At 37.3% G+C, this 17,966-nt stretch overlaps 2 protein-coding genes across 4 annotated transcripts in view; one reads left to right on the top strand and one right to left on the bottom strand.

The window, feature by feature from the left end:
- slc30a2 (solute carrier family 30 member 2) overlaps positions 1–15,132 on the bottom strand; it is a 30,075-nt gene extending 14,943 nt beyond the window's left edge. The window contains exon 1 of the mRNA XM_088624940.1: positions 14,687–15,132. Coding sequence (XP_088481066.1) covers positions 14,687–14,766 — 80 coding nt within the window. The 5' untranslated portion in view covers positions 14,767–15,132. The remainder of the gene's footprint in view (positions 1–14,686) is intronic.
- Positions 15,133–16,847: 1,715 nt separating this feature from the next.
- The window catches only part of LOC148674628 (uridine-cytidine kinase-like 1), a 40,877-nt gene continuing 39,758 nt past the window's right edge, over positions 16,848–17,966 (top strand). For 2 of the 3 annotated variants that reach the window (XM_088624937.1, XM_088624938.1), the window contains exon 1: positions 16,848–17,026. In XM_088624937.1, the coding sequence (XP_088481063.1) occupies positions 16,863–17,026 (164 nt within the window). In that variant the 5' untranslated portion in view covers positions 16,848–16,862. The remainder of the gene's footprint in view (positions 17,027–17,966) is intronic. The other variant, XM_088624939.1, reaches the window with a different exon arrangement.

The raw sequence follows: 17,966 nt of genomic DNA, 5'->3' as shown, positions 1-17,966 counted from the left end.
ACAGTATATGGAAGCCAGAGCCCATGCTGGCAAGCAACAGGCACATGTCGGGATACACTCTGAACGGGATGCATTCACACACACTCACATTAGGGCCAAATTTCCCAGAAGCCCATTAACCTACCACTGTGGGACTGTGGGAGGAAACCAGATCAAGAGGAAACTCATGCAAACACAGGGGAAACAAAAACTTCATATAGACCCCAGGAATTGAACCCAGGCCCCAGTGTAGCAAGGTAGCATAGCTAACCACTATACCACCACTAAAGCTCAAAGAAGCCCTCCAGAACTTAATGGTATAATTTTAAAATGGGAATCAAATGATGAAAAGAAATTAGGTATACTGTACATCCTCACAGAGACAATGCTGAAGGAAAGAAGCAAAATGTTTAGGATTTTGATGCCAACTTAATAGATAAAGCCTGCTTTTTCCTCATTACTGTGGCAGACCTTTTAAAGAATGGCTGTTGTAAGACAGATAGCCATTACGGTTTGCTACCCTGCAAAATACTTAATTTCAACAGCACTTTATCATTGCAGTTTCCAGTCGCTGGTAATCTTGCTAAGCACTGACCCTTGCCATTGTGGATAATTCTAATTGCTGTCAAGGAAGACCTAACTCAGCAGCTTTCACCCTGAAGCTCACAGTTAAGTCCACAGAATCAGAAGGCAGAAGGGTGAAAACCCACAAACATGGTTCAAAAATGGCACTGCAATATTTTGCCACTACCTTTTACTGACATTTTAATGTCAGAGCTATTAACAGAATCCCTTTAATTTCCAGTAACTATCAAATTTCACATCTGATAAATGTGTCAATGCACTTGCAATGGTCTGTTGTTGAGTGAGTCCTCGTAATATAGTTTGCTTTATGGGATACATTTTGCTGACTCCTCAGACTTATATGGATAGGCTGATACAGCAGTGGAAGCCAGCCACCTGTGAATTAGCACTTATTCCTACAAAATTTCTAATGGAAGCTTGTATAGGAAAATGATTTGGGCTTAATAACTTATTAATCCTGCTTATTTCTGTGTGCCCCAAAACTTCATGCCTCTGATGATGAAGTCTACTGTGAATCATATACAGTAAATACCAGTTAAAGATGCAAAGGTATTAAAGGTATCTTAATTCAACTAAATCAACATTATATAATTTATGCATCATTCCAGTTTATAGCTTAAATGTTATTTAAAGTAAGAATAAATTGGGTATGATATTTTCTTGAGCTACTGTATGTATTTAACATAATTCTTGGAGATTTTTAGCAAAATTGGCTGAATTTTAGTGTTACAGTATTTTGTTCCTTATCTTCTAGTTAACTGTTGCTAAATTGGTGATTCATTTAATTTAAGAGTTACCCTTTGGAAGGGATTTGAGATATCGATGTACTGTACAAAAAATGTTGTATTTAAATAAACAGCAATAAATTTTGTTGATGTAAAAAGCTGAATGTTTCATATTCTTGAAACATAATGTTTTGCAAAGTACAGCAGTTAGTGATTTACTGTCTCTTTCCATTTATCATAGTCCACAATAACTAGAAAACATCCATTCATTTTCTAACCACTTCATCCAATTCAGGTTCACAAGGAAGCTGTAGTCTATCAAGCAACAGGTACAAGATGGAGTATACCCTGGACAGGACACAAGTCCATCAGGGGACACACACAGACACAAATACAGCGTGTACACACTCACACCAGGGCCAATTTTACCAGGAGCCAATTAACCTACCAGTATGTTTTTGGACTGTTGGAGGAAACCAGAGTACCTAGAGGAAAACCACATGAACACAGGGAAAACAAACTCCACCTCAGGAATTGAACCCAGGGCTGACCACTGCACCACCTCATAGAAAAGTACTAGAAAACTATAACAAGGAAACTGTAGCATATTAAAATCTGTAGCATATTAAGTTTTATATGTCAGAGGCTGTCATGAGCCCTATACCACGTATAGTAATGGGTATTCACAAAAGCACTACCTACAAATATAGAGATTTCGTATTTCGGTCAAAAATATGTACACAAAAACTGTTAGAATTCTAGAACACTTGAACTTGAACTTGAACTTTATTGCCATATGTAACCGGTACTGGTACAATGGAATTCTTACTTACAGAAAGTCTCTCGATTGTAAAACAAGTGTAAAAAACAAAACAAAGTGCAAACAGTGCATCAAGACAATGTACAAACAAACAATAGACAATGTGCAAGTAAACATGCAGACAGTTTGAATGTAAACAATACAGACGTGTAAACAATGACTGGAGAAGTACAATAAATAAATTACAATGAGGTAGATGGTGATGGTGTAGGTGTGGTCCGAGGGGGATGGCTAAATGTGTTCGCCAGTCTCACTGCTTGTGGATAGAAGCTATTGAAGAATCTAGTGGTAAGTGCTCTTATATCTCTTGCCTGAGGGCAGTGGGGTGAAGAGCTCATGCCGGGGATGGTGAATTCTACCACGGCAGAGGTCCTCATAGAGCTGTTTAATCTCGGTGAGACCGCAGCCGATGATCTTCTGGGCCATATTGACCATTCTCTGCAGTGCCTTTCTTTCTCGCGAAGAGGTGTTGCCATACCACACGGTGATCCCGTTGGTGAGGACGCTCTCGATAGTGCAGCGGTAGAAGTTCACCAACACATGTATTGGCATCCCCCATCGCTTGAGGCACCTCAAGAAATAAAGGCGCTGCTGAGCCTTCTTCATGATAGAGTCAGTGTTCACAGTCCAGGTTAGATCTTTAGAGATGTGAATTCCCAAAAACCTAAAGCTGATGACTGTTTCCACTTCCGTTCCATCAATACTGAGTGGGCTGTGAGTGTGTGGCCTGTGTCTCCGAAAGTCCACTATGAGCTCTTTCGTTTTCTTTATGTTCAAGTCCAGGTTATTGCTATGACACCACCTAAGCAGATATGCAACTTCATCCCTGTAAGTGGACTCGTCATCATCACTGATCAGTCCTATTATAGTGGTGTCATCGGCAAACTTGATGATGCGGTTGTTGCTGTGTCTTGCTGTGCAGTCGTGAGTAAATAGGGAGTACAACCTTGGACTCAGACAGCAGCCTTGTGGGGTTCCAGTGCTCAGGGTGAGTGGTGTTGATGTTTTATTGCCTATCCGCACCACCTGTGGTCTCTCGATAATGCATTCAGAAACGTTTACATCCTTTTCAGTACTTGTTTATTCGAGCAGGAATCTGGGAGGAAAACTAAACTGTGCTCATTGTACAAGACTAAGTCTAGTGCCCACAGTACAAGACCTTCAAAAATAGGGGGGCCTATCTTCGGAGAAGCACTGGGACCTCATTAAAGACAGAACCACCTGCAGTCTGTGCAGTTGCCCCTTTGACTTCCTATAAAAGGATGAATGGAAAGCATTCAGTGCTTAAACTATCAAGGGATGGCAATATTCTATCACGCTTATATTGTCTATATAAGCTGGAAATTGTCTATTGGCCTTCATTTAGGGGACACTATGGTGTCAGAGGTCAATTTACATCATGGAGTCACTTAATAAAGGAGATTTTTCAACAAAAGATTGACAGACACAATTTCAAGCTCAGCTGCATTTTTCTAACTAGAAAATCTCCCTTTTGATTTTCTGTGTCGACCACACATTATATTTATATTTTTCTAATTTACAACCATTGAATTAATTCTCCAAGGTGTGCATGTGCTCCATTTTTCTCCATTGGATCACTGAGCTGGCCCCATTGCTAACGATCATGGTGTCTAAACAAAGTGGTTTAATTTACGTTTGTTGAGATGGTGTTGTAATTTAACTATATGATTGCGGATTTTGCATTTTGTTAGTTATTGAAATGCATGTTATACAGCTGCCTGAAGGAAACTGCACTTGAATTATCTGTGAGGCCTCCTGCCCTTTCTAAGAGATTTACTAAGACCAATGCATGGCAAGAAATTTACAGTCAACACATTTACAGTACATTGAAATGAGGTCTGATATTTTGTGGGAAAGTTTTATAATGTAATTCCTATACCAAAAGAATGCAGATCTTTCAACATGCTGAAAATTCCCTAAGCTAATTTTTGGAAAACATCACCTATACCAGTCTGAAAACTAACATGTTTAATGTCACATTAGTACACATTCCAAAAAACACATATTGATTAGAATTAGATATTGAAATAAATGATTTGATCACCTTAACGGTGGTATTTGAACAAGAACTATCTCAACAGCAGAATAACATGTCAAAAAGAGTTTAATAAGTAGGCCTGTTCATTTTTCAAGTTAATTCTTTATAGGGTAGCCATAACCACACTTATAAATCCTAACCTTTTAGTAAAGCTAGTTATGGCATATTTCAGTAATAATTCCATGAGTGCATGTACTACTAAATTATTGGTATGGCCTATGACAAGAGGCTCTTTCTTTGGATTTTATTACCTTTCAGCTTTTAAAACTGGTTGAATTCTAAACTGCAATTGCCTCACACATTGATGGAATGTGACAGAACTAGAATCAATCATCTTTAATTACTGGTATGAGTCATGATAACCCGGAGCCTATCCCAGAAATACTGGGAATAAGGTGGGACTGCACCATGGATGGGATGTTAGGGTACTTATGTATAATTTGTATAAACCAGTTCAAGACTGGCAAAAGCCCAGCTAGACGCAGGGAGAACATGCAAACTCCACAAAGAAGACAACAGTCTGAAAACAAACCAGGATCAAAGAGCTGTGTGGTAGCAGTGTTAACTGCTACACCACTGTTCTCCTCCTACCTGACATGGTAGGTAGGGTTGCAGGAAGAGAGATGCACTTTGTTGTTTTTCAGCTAGTTACAAAAAAGAGTGTGATTATTAGTATATGTAACACTGGTATTTTCTAAATATGTTCAATTTACAGGAGTCTTAAACCATAGCTATTATCTTTCTGTGAGTGAATAATAAATTATTTTTATTTTTTTTTTAGCATTCTAAACATTTATGCTAAAATATATTTATCAAGTCTCAGTTTTGTAGGTTTAATAGAACCCTGTCTAGTCCCATCAGTTCTGTACATTCCAAAATTTTCTAAAATCCCAAAATCCCTTTTTTTTTTGTAGAAGAGCAGTTGTATTATTTATTCTAAGACCTGGTGAAATCCAAGCCCTGCTCATTTCCCACATGTCTGCACAGTGCGATTAGATTTAATCTTGCAAACATCAGGACTCTGACTGTAATTTATTGCCAGTTCATGGAGATGTACAAATTCCATGTCATGTTGCAGACACAGGAGCAGGTGTGGTGCATTGCCTAGGTGAGAATGTTTGCCCCATTTAAGAAATGATTAGGGAAAACGGGGACATGAAACTTTCTGTTATTGTGTACAAATTAAATGTGTTCTAGTTACTGTGCATAACCATTATCTGTGGGCACACAGCAAAGCATATGCATTCTCGAGCCGTCTTTGCTGCATTTAGTATGTTACTGTGTAAAAGGGCACCCACTACCACCCCACCATTGTTTATGATATTACAGGTGGGATTAGCTGAACCACCCCTAAAAAGATTTAGAGACTATGGGGAAAAGTGTACCATGACCTTATTGTTGGTTGTACCTGGAACTAAATACAAATGACTTTTGTAAAGTTTTTATTTCTGACATTGTAAAGTTCTTATTACTTTAGTTTTTGAACATCCACGTTTTCTAATTAAATTTTTCTATAAGCACAGAGCACATTTTCTCAAAAAATTACTTTCTAAGTAAGTTTTCTTATGTTATCATTTTAAAAAAAATAGTGAAAAGGAGAAATTGTTTTTAACAAAAATCAAAGTTTACCTTTAGTCCTACTTGTCTCTTTGGGTCCCAGTTATTACAACTATTTGGAATTCTTCACCCATTACAATAAAATATGGCAGACCCTGAAAGTAAGAGCAATTGACTTTTCCTACATAAATATTTTACTTTTGTATGTTGTATAAGAGGCAGCATGATGATGCATTGGTCAGCATTGCTTGCATCACTATCTTGCAGCACTTCGGCCCTGGGTTCAATTCCTTGGGTGTGTGTGAAGTTTGTATGTTCTCCCTGTGTTTATGAGGGTTTCATCAGGTGCTCTGGTTTCCTCTCACAGTCCTAAGACCTACTGATAGGTTATCTGTCTTCTGGGAAAACTGGACCTGGTGTGTGTGTGTGTGTGTGTGTGTGTGTGTGTGTGTCTGTGTCTGTGTCTGTGTCTGTGTCTGTGTCTGTGTCTGTGTCTGCCCTATGATGGTCTGGGGTCCTGTCCAGGGTGTATTCTGCCTTGTATCCATTACTTGCTGGGATAGGACCCGGCCCCCCTATGACCCTGTATTGGATAAAGCAGTTAGAAAATGGATGGATGGATATCGTATAAGACATTGTATAAAAAGGTTGCTACAGAGAGGAGGTCATTGTTCCATCTTGCTTGTTTGATAGACCAATGGTAGACAAATATTTTGTCTAGCCACTTCTTAAAAGAACCTTAGAGTTTGGCCCATTGCCACCTAGCTGGGAAGACTGTTCCTCTCAATTTCCTCTGTTCCAGACTGAAGAGCTTTAACTCCTTTAAAATGTCCTTGTATGGCAATCCCCTGATACCAGGAATCATTCTTTGAGTTCTTTCTAAATTTTTAGCTTTATAACGACCAAAACTAAGCACAACATTCTGAATTGTCTTACTAATCTTGTAAAGGGGTCTTGCTAGTGTCTTGTTAGGCTTAGGAATGTCTTGCTTTAATTTAAATTCCATTTGCCCTTTGGATTGGTTTCTCACAGGCCTCGATGAGGAGAAAGAAATCTCCAAAGTCTTTGTAGCATTACTGTATCTATTCTCACTCATTAAAATTGCTCCAGTAGATACAAAAGTGCAGGCACTGGGACAGACTGCTAGCTTGTCCAGTTTCCATGTCCAATGCACAGATAATTAAATGGTCTCAGTGGGAATGAACAATTTTGAATTAGTATTACTCCTTAATTTATTCATTATTTTTTGATTAACCATGGGAATGACATGTTGAAAAGATTAGCACAGGGAAATGCTGCTGTTTATAAGTTGTATTTACAAAAAAACTGCAGCCTCAGTACAAATTATAAAGCACCATCAAACACCTGTAAATGCCTGTTCACTCTAAAGGCTAAAACTACTATGGTCCAATTTGGGCCTATCACTTTCTGTGGAACTCATTTCCAGATGTCTCACAAATTACAACGCACTTATAATAAATTATATTAGCCAGATCTTTTTCTCCTTCTCCTAATTAAAGTCTTTTTCCCGGACAGATTTCCTAATGTATTTGAATTAACCAAATTATGTGTGCATTTTTAATAATATATCTTTGTCAATTAAGCCTAATGTGAGCAACCAGTATCATTAGTGCAGTTAAGTTAGTTTCAAAAAAGACATTATTAGTAAGGGCACAGCATAATGAACATTACTACGAATAAATTCCCTGCAATTTTATTAGGCTTTTCTCTGACACTGTCTATGAACATGCCTTTAAAGAGTTTAGATGAACGAATGCAAAGGTATCCATAGAAAATATGGTGAGACAAGACAATGTTACTACAACAATCTAGAACATTTTCTGTATCTTTAACCTCTGTTCCACATTTCTGTCCACAATGTTAATTATTGTGACATTTTTTTTTGTATTTATTATAAAGCAATGATGACATTTTAAAAACAAACAATTAAAAAATTAAATATTCTACTCTCTTGAACACAATTAGAATGTTCTGGAATTTGATATGATTGCAGACAAATGTAAATATTTTATGAGATAATTGCATTTTTCCAGCAATATCTTTAAAGTAGCTAATATACTAAAATAAAGCCCAGCCATCTACATTGGAGAAACAGGAAGGAGACTCGGAGACTGCTTCAGAGAACATGTCAGGGCTGTGAAGATTAAAGATCTCTCCAAGCCCATTGTTTCTCATTTCACCCCTGACGGCCACGACCACTCTAATCTCTCCATCTGTGTTCTCAAAGACGGTTTTCCGAACTCATACATCAGAAAGACTACCGAAACCAAGCTTATCCTGCAGCTACGATCACACATTCCCCCTTCTCTTAATGACAGACTACTCTTCTTTTAAATTTTCTCCATTCATTGGAAGTTTCATTTCACACCTCTCTACACCTATTCTGACTTCACACCTCTTGATTGGCCTCTCTTTCTGTCCCCTGCTCCCGCCTCTCACTCCTCCTCCCTCCCAGCCTTTGTTCTCCCGCTACATTACCTTTGCCTACTGCCTTGTCTCTCTCACACCTGAAGAAGGCTTCTTTTTTTCAGCATGGAATAAACCTATTACTTGTTCCTTTGCATACTAAAATAAACATGTCATGTCTGAATACAGGTGGTATGATAGTATTGCAGGTAAGTCCAGGTTGATGTCTGGCTGTCTGTGTGGAGTTTGCATGTTCGCACCCCGTTTGTGGGATACCTCGGGTACCCTATCACAATCCAAAGATATGCACGTTAAATGTGTGTCCTGTGATAGACTGGTGTTCTATCTGGTGTGTAGTCTTATCCTGCACCCTGTTCCTGCCATATTAGACTTCAGCTTACTGCAGCACTCCAACGGTAAAGAGGCCACTGAAACTGAATTAATACCCGAGTGCTATGGCTGAAACTATATATTGCAGTACATCTTTAGCACCAGTCAACAGAATGGTCTCTGGTCTATGGATGGGTTTTAGAAACAAGACAGAAGCAATAACTTCTAACAAAATGCCCTCATCAGTAAGATTCTTGATCGAAACAATGACATAACATGAATCAGAATGTACAGTGCAATTCAAGAACCTATCATAGGTAAGAGTCAACTATAATCTCAAAAAAGCCTGTAATAAAACGATTCTATGAAACAAAAAAAAATGCCTAAATCAAGAAGGTCTGCCAAAGGTGCCGCCACATGCTCCAACGATCAGCTTGAGTTCTTCCTGCACCATTTCACCAACTTCCACCCGTCCCTCAAATATATGGTTAACATATCTTCCACCACTCTTCCATTTCTAGACATCCACTTGTCTATCAACTACCCCCGACTGTCCACTTCAGTTTATTACAAACCCACGGATTCACACAGCTACCTCCTGTATAGCTCATTTCACCCCTACCACACTAAAAACTCTCTTCCTTTTTCACAGTTCCTTAGGTTACGACGATTATGCATCGACGACATCGACTTCGAGAACCAAGCCCTCGAAATGTACTCATTTTTCATCAACAGAGGATACCCCAGCAGTGTGATTGACAGGGCCCTCGCCCGAGCCAAAAACATCCCCCGGACCATCAACCCGATCAGGAACTCCCGCCGTAACAACCGCATTCCTTTGGTGCTTCCTTACCACCCTAACACACTTCCTATCCCCAGGACCATTAACCACAACTTTTCCATCCTACAGGATGATCCCTCCATTGGGGCCTTCTTTTTTGATCGCCCTATCATCTCATATCGCCGACCACCTAATCTGCGTAACCTCCTTGTTCACAGCTCCCTTGACCGCCCTCAACAACCATCCACACCAGGCACTTTCCCTTGCAACAGAGCTCGCTGTATCACCTGCAAGTACACAGCCACCACCACACTCATTCAAGGCCCCTCAGGACAATTCTGGATCACCCAGACAGCATCTTGTACCTCCAGAAACCTTATTTACTGTATCTCTTGCAGTAAATGCCCAGCCATCTACATTGGAGAAACAGGAAGGAGACTCGGAGACTGCTTCAGAGAACATGTCAGGGCTGTGAAGATTAAAGATCTCTCCAAGCCCATTGTTTCTCATTTCACCTCTGATGGCCACGACCACTCAAATCTCTCCGTCTGTGTTCTCAAAGACGGTTTTCCGAACTCATACATCAGAAAGACTACCGAAACTAAAATTATTCTGCAGCTAGGATCACACATTCTCCCTTCCCTTAACGACAGACTACTGTTCTTTTAAATTTTCTCCATTCATTGGGAGTTTCATTTCACACCTCTCTGCACCCATTCTGACTTCACACCTCTTGATTGGCCTCTCTTTCTGTCCCCTGCTCCCGCCTCTCACTCCTCCTCCCTCCCAACCTTTGTTCTCCTGCTACTTTACCTTTGCCTACTGCCCTGTCTCTCTCACACCTGAAGAAGGCTCCACGGCCGAAACATTGTGTTCTCTTTCTTCTTTTTTTCAGCATGGAATAAACCTATAACTTGTTCCTTTGCAGCCTACGCATGCTGACGCAGCTACCCACCTGAACTACTTCATTCTGTGCCTAATTGAGTAGAGGCTGTCACAAACAATAAATGAGTTCTACCCAAACACTAATGTAACATTAAATGGTTCTAATGCCCTTGCATTGTATGAGTTTGAAGTATTGAAATGAACAAGGCAATACTAAGGACACAATTTTTATTTTTTTTAATTTTTAATTATCTGAACATTAAATGAGCTGAAAGTGAAATTTGCATTTTTATCAAGGATAATATCTTATATGTAAAATAGGCCATTTTATGTGAAAACTTCTTTAAGTGATGAGATATATCACTGTATTAATAGTAAGTAATTGAACTGTTGGCTGGATTTGCAGAGTAAGGCTTGTACCTGGGTGTGGTAGCCATCTTTAACCTGTTATGTAATTGAAGGGTAAGCTAATACCTTTAAACATCTACATCTCACCTTAATGTAACAGGGTATGTCTGAAATGCTACATAATCACATTTTAAGATAAAAATATAAATTAACTTTTAAATTAAATATACACAGTATTTTATTTTTAAGCTAGTGGTAATGATCTGCCTTAAATGTGAAAACAGCACATGCAGTGAAATTTAATGTACCTGTACACGAAATTTAATGTACACGTTAGATTATACATGTTCATAAAATGGGTAAAAGATGCACAATCAGTAGCTACCGCAGTTCTTGTACTTTGCAGCATGCAACTAAAACACCATTCCAGAGAATCGCATTACATGTTATAATAATAATAATTAACAATTGCTTACACTTATATAGCGCTTTTCTGAACACTCCACTCTAAGCGCTTTACAGGTAATGGGGACTCCCCTCTACCACCACCAATGTGCAGCATCCACCTGGATGATGTGACGGCAGCCAAAGTGCGCCAGAACGCTCACCGCTTACAGTATATGTTCGTGAAATATTATGCAAAGTACATTTTTTTAAATTAATCTCGTTCGTTATCAGGACATTGATCACATTTAGTTCGTCCGACTTCACACGCAGAATCACTTGTTTCACGCCAGGAACAGTACATTCATCCGCATTACAGCTGTGCCGCTGTCCAAGTGCTGAAAATCAATTTCTCTTAAACCAATTGACTTGCACAGGCCTTTCTTTAACTTTAACGGATAGCTCAAATATATTATATTAATGTGTAGTTATTTCACTTTACATGCTGTGGAATGGCGAATTTAAAGTGCAGATGACAGAGTCAACAGTAATATGACCATTTAAACACATAATCTTAATTCATTAATAACAATACAAATAAAAAATTAATAATGCAAATGATGATGAAGGAAGAAATAAAACGTTTCTAACATTAAATGCGGTTTTCTTCAAACAAACGGAGACTAAAAAAACTAAAGACATTAATTTCATATCACAAGTCTATGTTGTAAAACTTTAGTGTTTAAATATAAACTTATTCATCCATATACAGTATATTTTAACAAAATAAAAATCATTACCCATGTTGGTACACAGATCACCTTGTTTTTCTCTTCTGTATGTGTATTCTAGTAAGAATGCGTGAAACTAGAAGTCTAGTGTAATCTCATCTTTAATAAATTAGGTACATTCCTATTTTCCAAATCAGAATTGTACAAATACGGTTATATAGTCTGCATTATAATAAAGGGAAACTTGGTAAAAATAGTAATTTTATCTAAAAAGGCAAAATAAAACAAAAAATGTGTCAGTGATATCTTAGCATGCCTTACTGTCACCGCGATATCAGAATGAAGAGCCGAAATGTATTCTGAATCATGCAACGTCTGTCTGCGTTAGCGATTACTTTACAGAATTGTATGTGACAGCCCTGCAGCAAACTTATCATGGCTTGGTTATGATACAGTTCCATTCTAAAAGAACAAAAATTTTGAATGCCACTCTGCCACTTCATATTGTGATCCCAATATTCTACAACAGCTGGGTAGAGCATACCACAAACGTCTGTCTATATTAACGAACATTGTAGAATAACTTCAAGTAGCCTTAATAGCGCAAGAATTTATGCTTTTGTGTCTATTTACAGTACTTCATGCCCCTATACTGTATATTAGCCGCCAACAAATTACACTAAGATTACAATGCACATTTTTGTATATAAACTCTGTGTGCATTAAAAATACGAACTTCTCATGCCATTGAAGGTCTAATTATTTGGGGTGTTTTTTACGGGATACATCTCATTTTCCGTGGGAGCTACTAATAGGATATTTCTATAACTGGTAAAAATGTGTTTGCACTGACCGTAAAAATGTCCCCGATTTGTTTGAATTCTTTCCTCTTTCGCTTTGAGAAATCATTCAAAGCTCCCTTTTTATTTACAAAGTACGTATAGCCTCGGCTATACTGTTATGTTGCACGTTTGCTAGCTCTTGTATAATTTGCACGTTTAATGTGAGGGAACATTTCGGCGCAAAATATACCTTTTCATAAACCCATAAAATACTAACATAATAAGCCTTTCTAAACCAAATGAAGGGTTTTTCACGAAATACATGTATTAATGACTATCAACTGATTTTTGCACCAAAACAAAAAAGGAACTGAGAACAATGTTTGATACGTTGTAACTCAGAGTTTACTATATGGCATTTGGGCGTCCTGTATATATTTGTGACATACGATGGAGGAGAAGACCAAGGTACTTGTTGAGTCTCTTCTCTTTTAAGATGGAATTGTTAGCGATTGATCAGGTAGTTACAATGTGTATTAACTTCTGAACGTAGATCAAATACTCTATCCTATTATTTCTTTACTTATGGTGATGCAAATGAAAATTGTAATTTTTAAAAAACATTTATGAATATTTATTCATTCTCTCATGTACAGTATTAAGAAAAGAGTTTGTTTATTGAGATCATAAGACCGCTTGATTTGATTGGAAATTGGAAATGCGTTGACGGTCAATGATTGCGGCTTTAATTCCTCAGCAGGCTGTCAGTCATTTAAAACAGAAAAGGGTCAGATTTATTTAAACGCTATACTCTAACATACACTCCCACCGTTTACCATAGAAGTGTGAAATTATAAAGTCATCGATTTCAGAATCGATTTCAAAATTGTACGAGTTAGGGACCTTTAACCGAACAATTCAGGTTTTTCAGTATTGTAGTCAGTAAATTATGTATCAAAAGAACAAAAAGGAAATTGATTAAGGATCCTTTTCCATAATCAGATCTCTGTAATAAGAGATTATGGGTTTATTTCAACACATTAGCGTTCGACGAATCTCCCTGAGGCCATTCATCACACACAGTCCTGAAGGAACTGAGGCATGGAAATGAATTTGTTCATTCACATAAAACATTTTACACACTGTCTAATGGGAACACAGCCAGAATACGATACTCTACCATACAGAGGAAAGGGGGGATTTAGATGAGAGAGTCAGTTATGTTTTTTTCCTAATAAAAGCGATAAACATGGCTATGGAAATAATAGTTATCATGTGCATATCTTTAGAAATAACAGCATCAGCCAACAGCAGTATTATAATTACCTACTTTTATAGAAAATCGTTGATATCTGAAATAAAATAACAGCTAATTCTCTAAGAAATTCTTTAATAAAGTTTTGAGACGTTATTTCGTTAAAACCGTTCACCATTATATATAAAATAACTAGGACTCGGTTTTTATTGCTTTTGTAATCTGGTAAAATACAGTATATTTTAATCTAATTCTACGTTGAAAAACGTGCTACCACTATAGTTATTCGGAGGGGGGAGGGGATCTATCTAAACTGTAGATTAATAATCTATTAATAAATGAGTATATTAATAGGACGTCTTGATTATAACAAGATAACATTCGTACTAACTTGGCAGCTCTTTCTCATTTAATTCCTTCGTGACTAAACACAGTATATTTACCTTTTATCTCTTTTTTTCTCCCCATTAAGAATGTTTATTTGGTACAGTATCTGCCTTCCAAGTGGATTTTAATTACGCTGTAGCCTAGACTTTTGTCCAAAAATGAACTAAATCATGTCACTAGAAATGCTCAGAAAAACTCGCACAATTAAATCTATATGATTATTTTCTCATTTTAATTTAGGTATTACTGTAGGTTTCTTTGCAAGTGGAAGACGACTTTTATCAATGAAAGCATTTTTTAGAACTCACAATAGAAAAACACCGTATAAATCGTCATGTAGTAAAGACAACTGGTGCGTTTTTATCAGTGGAGGTTTAACTTTAATGTGTTGCTCAAAATTCTAATTAGTTTATAGCCAACTGCTAACATATCAATATCTGCATGCGGGCTTCATGTGGTATCGACAGGCATAAACGTAAGAGCAAAGCTCAATAATGCAGCAAACAATATGAATCAGTTCGCAAGTCAATTGCTGGCAGTTTCAGAATAGAAAAAGTTATAAAGATTATTGCTAACACTGACAACATATGAAAGCTTAGAATATCATTATTGAAGGATGATTGGAAAGATTAAATAAATGAAGAAAAATACCTTTTTAGTTTCAGCGTATACATTTTAGTGTTCTTCTCATTGATGAGATGAGACTTTTCAGAACCCACAGTGGTATCCATTGTAGTAAGCTACCTTTGAAAAAATATAAGTAGGATACTGTATGATCAAGAGTTTCCAATGAAAGAATACAAAGGAAGTTAATTTAAATCAGACTACAAACTGTTGTCAAAGCCATCCCAATGAACAATTGCAATCCAGGTTACACTGCGTCTCGCAACCAGATCAAATGAAACGTGGCTCAGTTGCTCAGCTTGCTCTGTGCTGTTCTTTCGGTAACTGATTAACTTTGGATCCAGTCCAATAGGCTCTATGACTGTTTAGAATTAGGGAGTACTGTATCGAAGCACAGTACGCTTAAAGGTGCAACAATTCAATGCGTTGAGGTATGCGCCGACATACTGTAACAACAGAAACACCTGTCTATGTTAAGGTCAATTTTTAATGTGCTATGGTGCCTTTATACACAACTGTCCGCAGTAATTTTCTAAAGAATTTGGGAGTGGCCGAATCTATTTCCTCCCCCTTCACTTACGAAAGGGCGTGTCTTCTGTGTTTAATTCTGAAACCAAACCAAGCAGAGTGCAGCTCACAAATTCGGACTAGGTGTATGAACATGATATGAAATGCACATTTAAGTTAACTGTATTCGCTTCATAGTTTTATTTCGTATAATTTTTGTGGTGCATTTAAAGTTTTAGCATCTTAATAACGTGGGATTATTCTAAAATGTATTAGTCTTTTAGGTCAGTTGGAGAAAGTGGAAAGTGCAGGATTTAAAGTTATTAGTTTGTTCATTCATAATTTTTTAAAAATTAACATGAGAAGATATTACAAAAAAAAACAGTTCAACTGTGTTTAAGTTTCCAATAGAGAATTGCTAAAAAATGACAAATGCAGCTCATTGGAATACTTACAAATCGCATGAGCCTTGTGCGAGTTCAATTGACAACGTTAAAAAAAACTTTTTTTTGCCTTTTTTTTGCAACAGCTCTACAAACGCTAGGCCGATTGAGTTGAAATTAATTAGTTTCTAAAACTCAAAAACATTCAATCGTATTAAGTGTTCAAACGTTCAAGCACCAATTTACACCGCCTTCCAAAAAATGTTGCTTGAAATTGTAATGCTGTTACTGGGTCACATAGTTTGGCCGTCAATCAAATTTAACATACGGTAAATTTGTATATATTGTATATTTTGTAGAATTAACTACTATAGGCTTCACAGAGCAGTTGAAGCCTAAGACAAATTAATACAAATACTGTATTTTCCCCAAGAGAACGAAGGAAGCTGATTGGTGGTTTGACAGCAATATTGTATTTAACAAACATTTTGGAATTGTCAACCAATCAATATTTCACACCTGTATGTTACAATAATTGATGCACGTCACTTAAAACTCACAATAATGCTTGGAAGCCTGGTGTTTGTAGCTCCTAGCTGAGTTTCTTACAGTGCACAGTACACAAAGCTGTCCAGTGACTTACATCTACTGACATTAGAATCATATTACGTATTTACATCTTACTGTTAATTGCAAATGAGAGAATACGGGAAAACTAGGTCGTGTTTCATGCTGGCATTTACATTTCTATACTGAAATTTGCGTTTGATTTTTTTTTTTTTGCATTTTGGCAGGTGGCTATGAGTGTGTGGTTTCCAAGATAAGGCTTTCAAATTTAATGCAACAAAGATTTTTTTTATTTCCTGCAGACTTGAATAACAACATTGGATTGCAAAATGTGGCAGCTGTGATCTCATTTGTTCTAGAGTTGTGCTACGCATCACGTAGCCTGCTGACTGATTTGCTGTTGACCATTGACGTAACTGTGAATTATGCGTGAGTTATGTAGTGAATGTGTGCTTATTTTATAATTGGAAATTATTCCATTAAATGTCTGATTAAGTCTTTTTTCTGCATATAAGAAAGATGTTCAAAATAACTAAAGTTTAAGGCGACAGTTTTTCTAAAACACTGTTTATGTTTCTGAATGGGCAGGACAAAAAGCTATTCTTCCGGCGCAAAGATAATTTTGCCTTGTGCTTTCAGGGAACAGAACACTCGAGATTTCTTACTCTTGGAAAATGTAGTTTTTGTGAACCAGTTTCAATTCGTATTACCCATAAAAGCTGTCTTTCAGAAACTACAATCCCGTCATGTACCTGTGTTACAGACGATGCATGCGCACATCGTGCCTTTTCAGTAGGACCTTACGTGGAGCGTGTGGTGAAAACATGGCTGTGAATACGGACCAAGGGGAGTTACAGACGCAGCATCAAAGCCAAGGAGATGAAGACCGATCCATCTTTAGGGCAGACAGGTACAGAGGATTTCAGTAACGCTGAAGCGTTGGAGATGTAGTGCAGCGACAGCAATAATAATAAAAATAATCCGGTCATTCCTGGGATCTTTTTCACCGCTGTCACAGTATCACGGTACTACAGTATTTGAGTCGTATACTGTAGTTCAGCCATTCTGTTAAAAACAGTAAAGAGCTTTGATTAAACAGAGCTAATCGTGTGTCAGTGGATAGTGTACTCGAATTCATGGATTAATAAATACTTTAAAGCTCACAGCAAAGAAATGACGCGATATTTTGTCTTTTGCGGACCTCAGATAAACGAGGTATTGTACAGAGCACGGGAACTGTAATTATTATAAACGCGAGATTAAGGCGGTTTATTAAAGTTTCCTGTTAATAATGTTCTTTGTTCAACTTCTGTACATCACTTATTGTTTTCGTGATACGCATGATTAGGAAATGTCACGCTATTTTAAGACACGTGGCTCTATGATGGAAAACCTCCAGTTCATTGAATATCCACATTCTCTTTGTATTGTTGCTCAGTTGATCAGCTTTTAAAACCTTATAAAGATCAGTCGACAGTTTTATTTACAGTGTATGAAGATGGGTATTTGAATTTCCAGGTGCTCACATAAAAAAAAGTTCATAATATTAATTATGTGCTGAAACAGTTCAGCATTACGTATTTTTTCGTTGTTGGTGATCGACAGAATTGTCATTGCTGATTATTTTTCTTGAATCAGAATTATATTACATAATGTCTGTTACTTTCTCTGTTACAAGCGTTCGAGTCTGCGAAGAAATATTTTAAAGCCCATTCTAAGAAAAAAAAGTAGCTAAACAATTTTGGTAGCCCTTGTTTTCGTGTAAAGAGAAACCCGTTCTAGTACACAGTTTTTAAAACGGAGGAAATAGTTTTCCAGTAAAGTTGAGTCCCCTTTCCACATAGATGGCG

The sequence above is a fragment of the Lepisosteus platostomus genome, chromosome 3 (assembly GCF_059453375.1).
Source record: "Lepisosteus platostomus isolate fLepPlt1 chromosome 3, fLepPlt1.hap1, whole genome shotgun sequence".
Taxonomy (NCBI): domain Eukaryota; kingdom Metazoa; phylum Chordata; class Actinopteri; order Semionotiformes; family Lepisosteidae; genus Lepisosteus; species Lepisosteus platostomus.
This window is presented reverse-complemented; position numbering and strand designations above follow the sequence as displayed.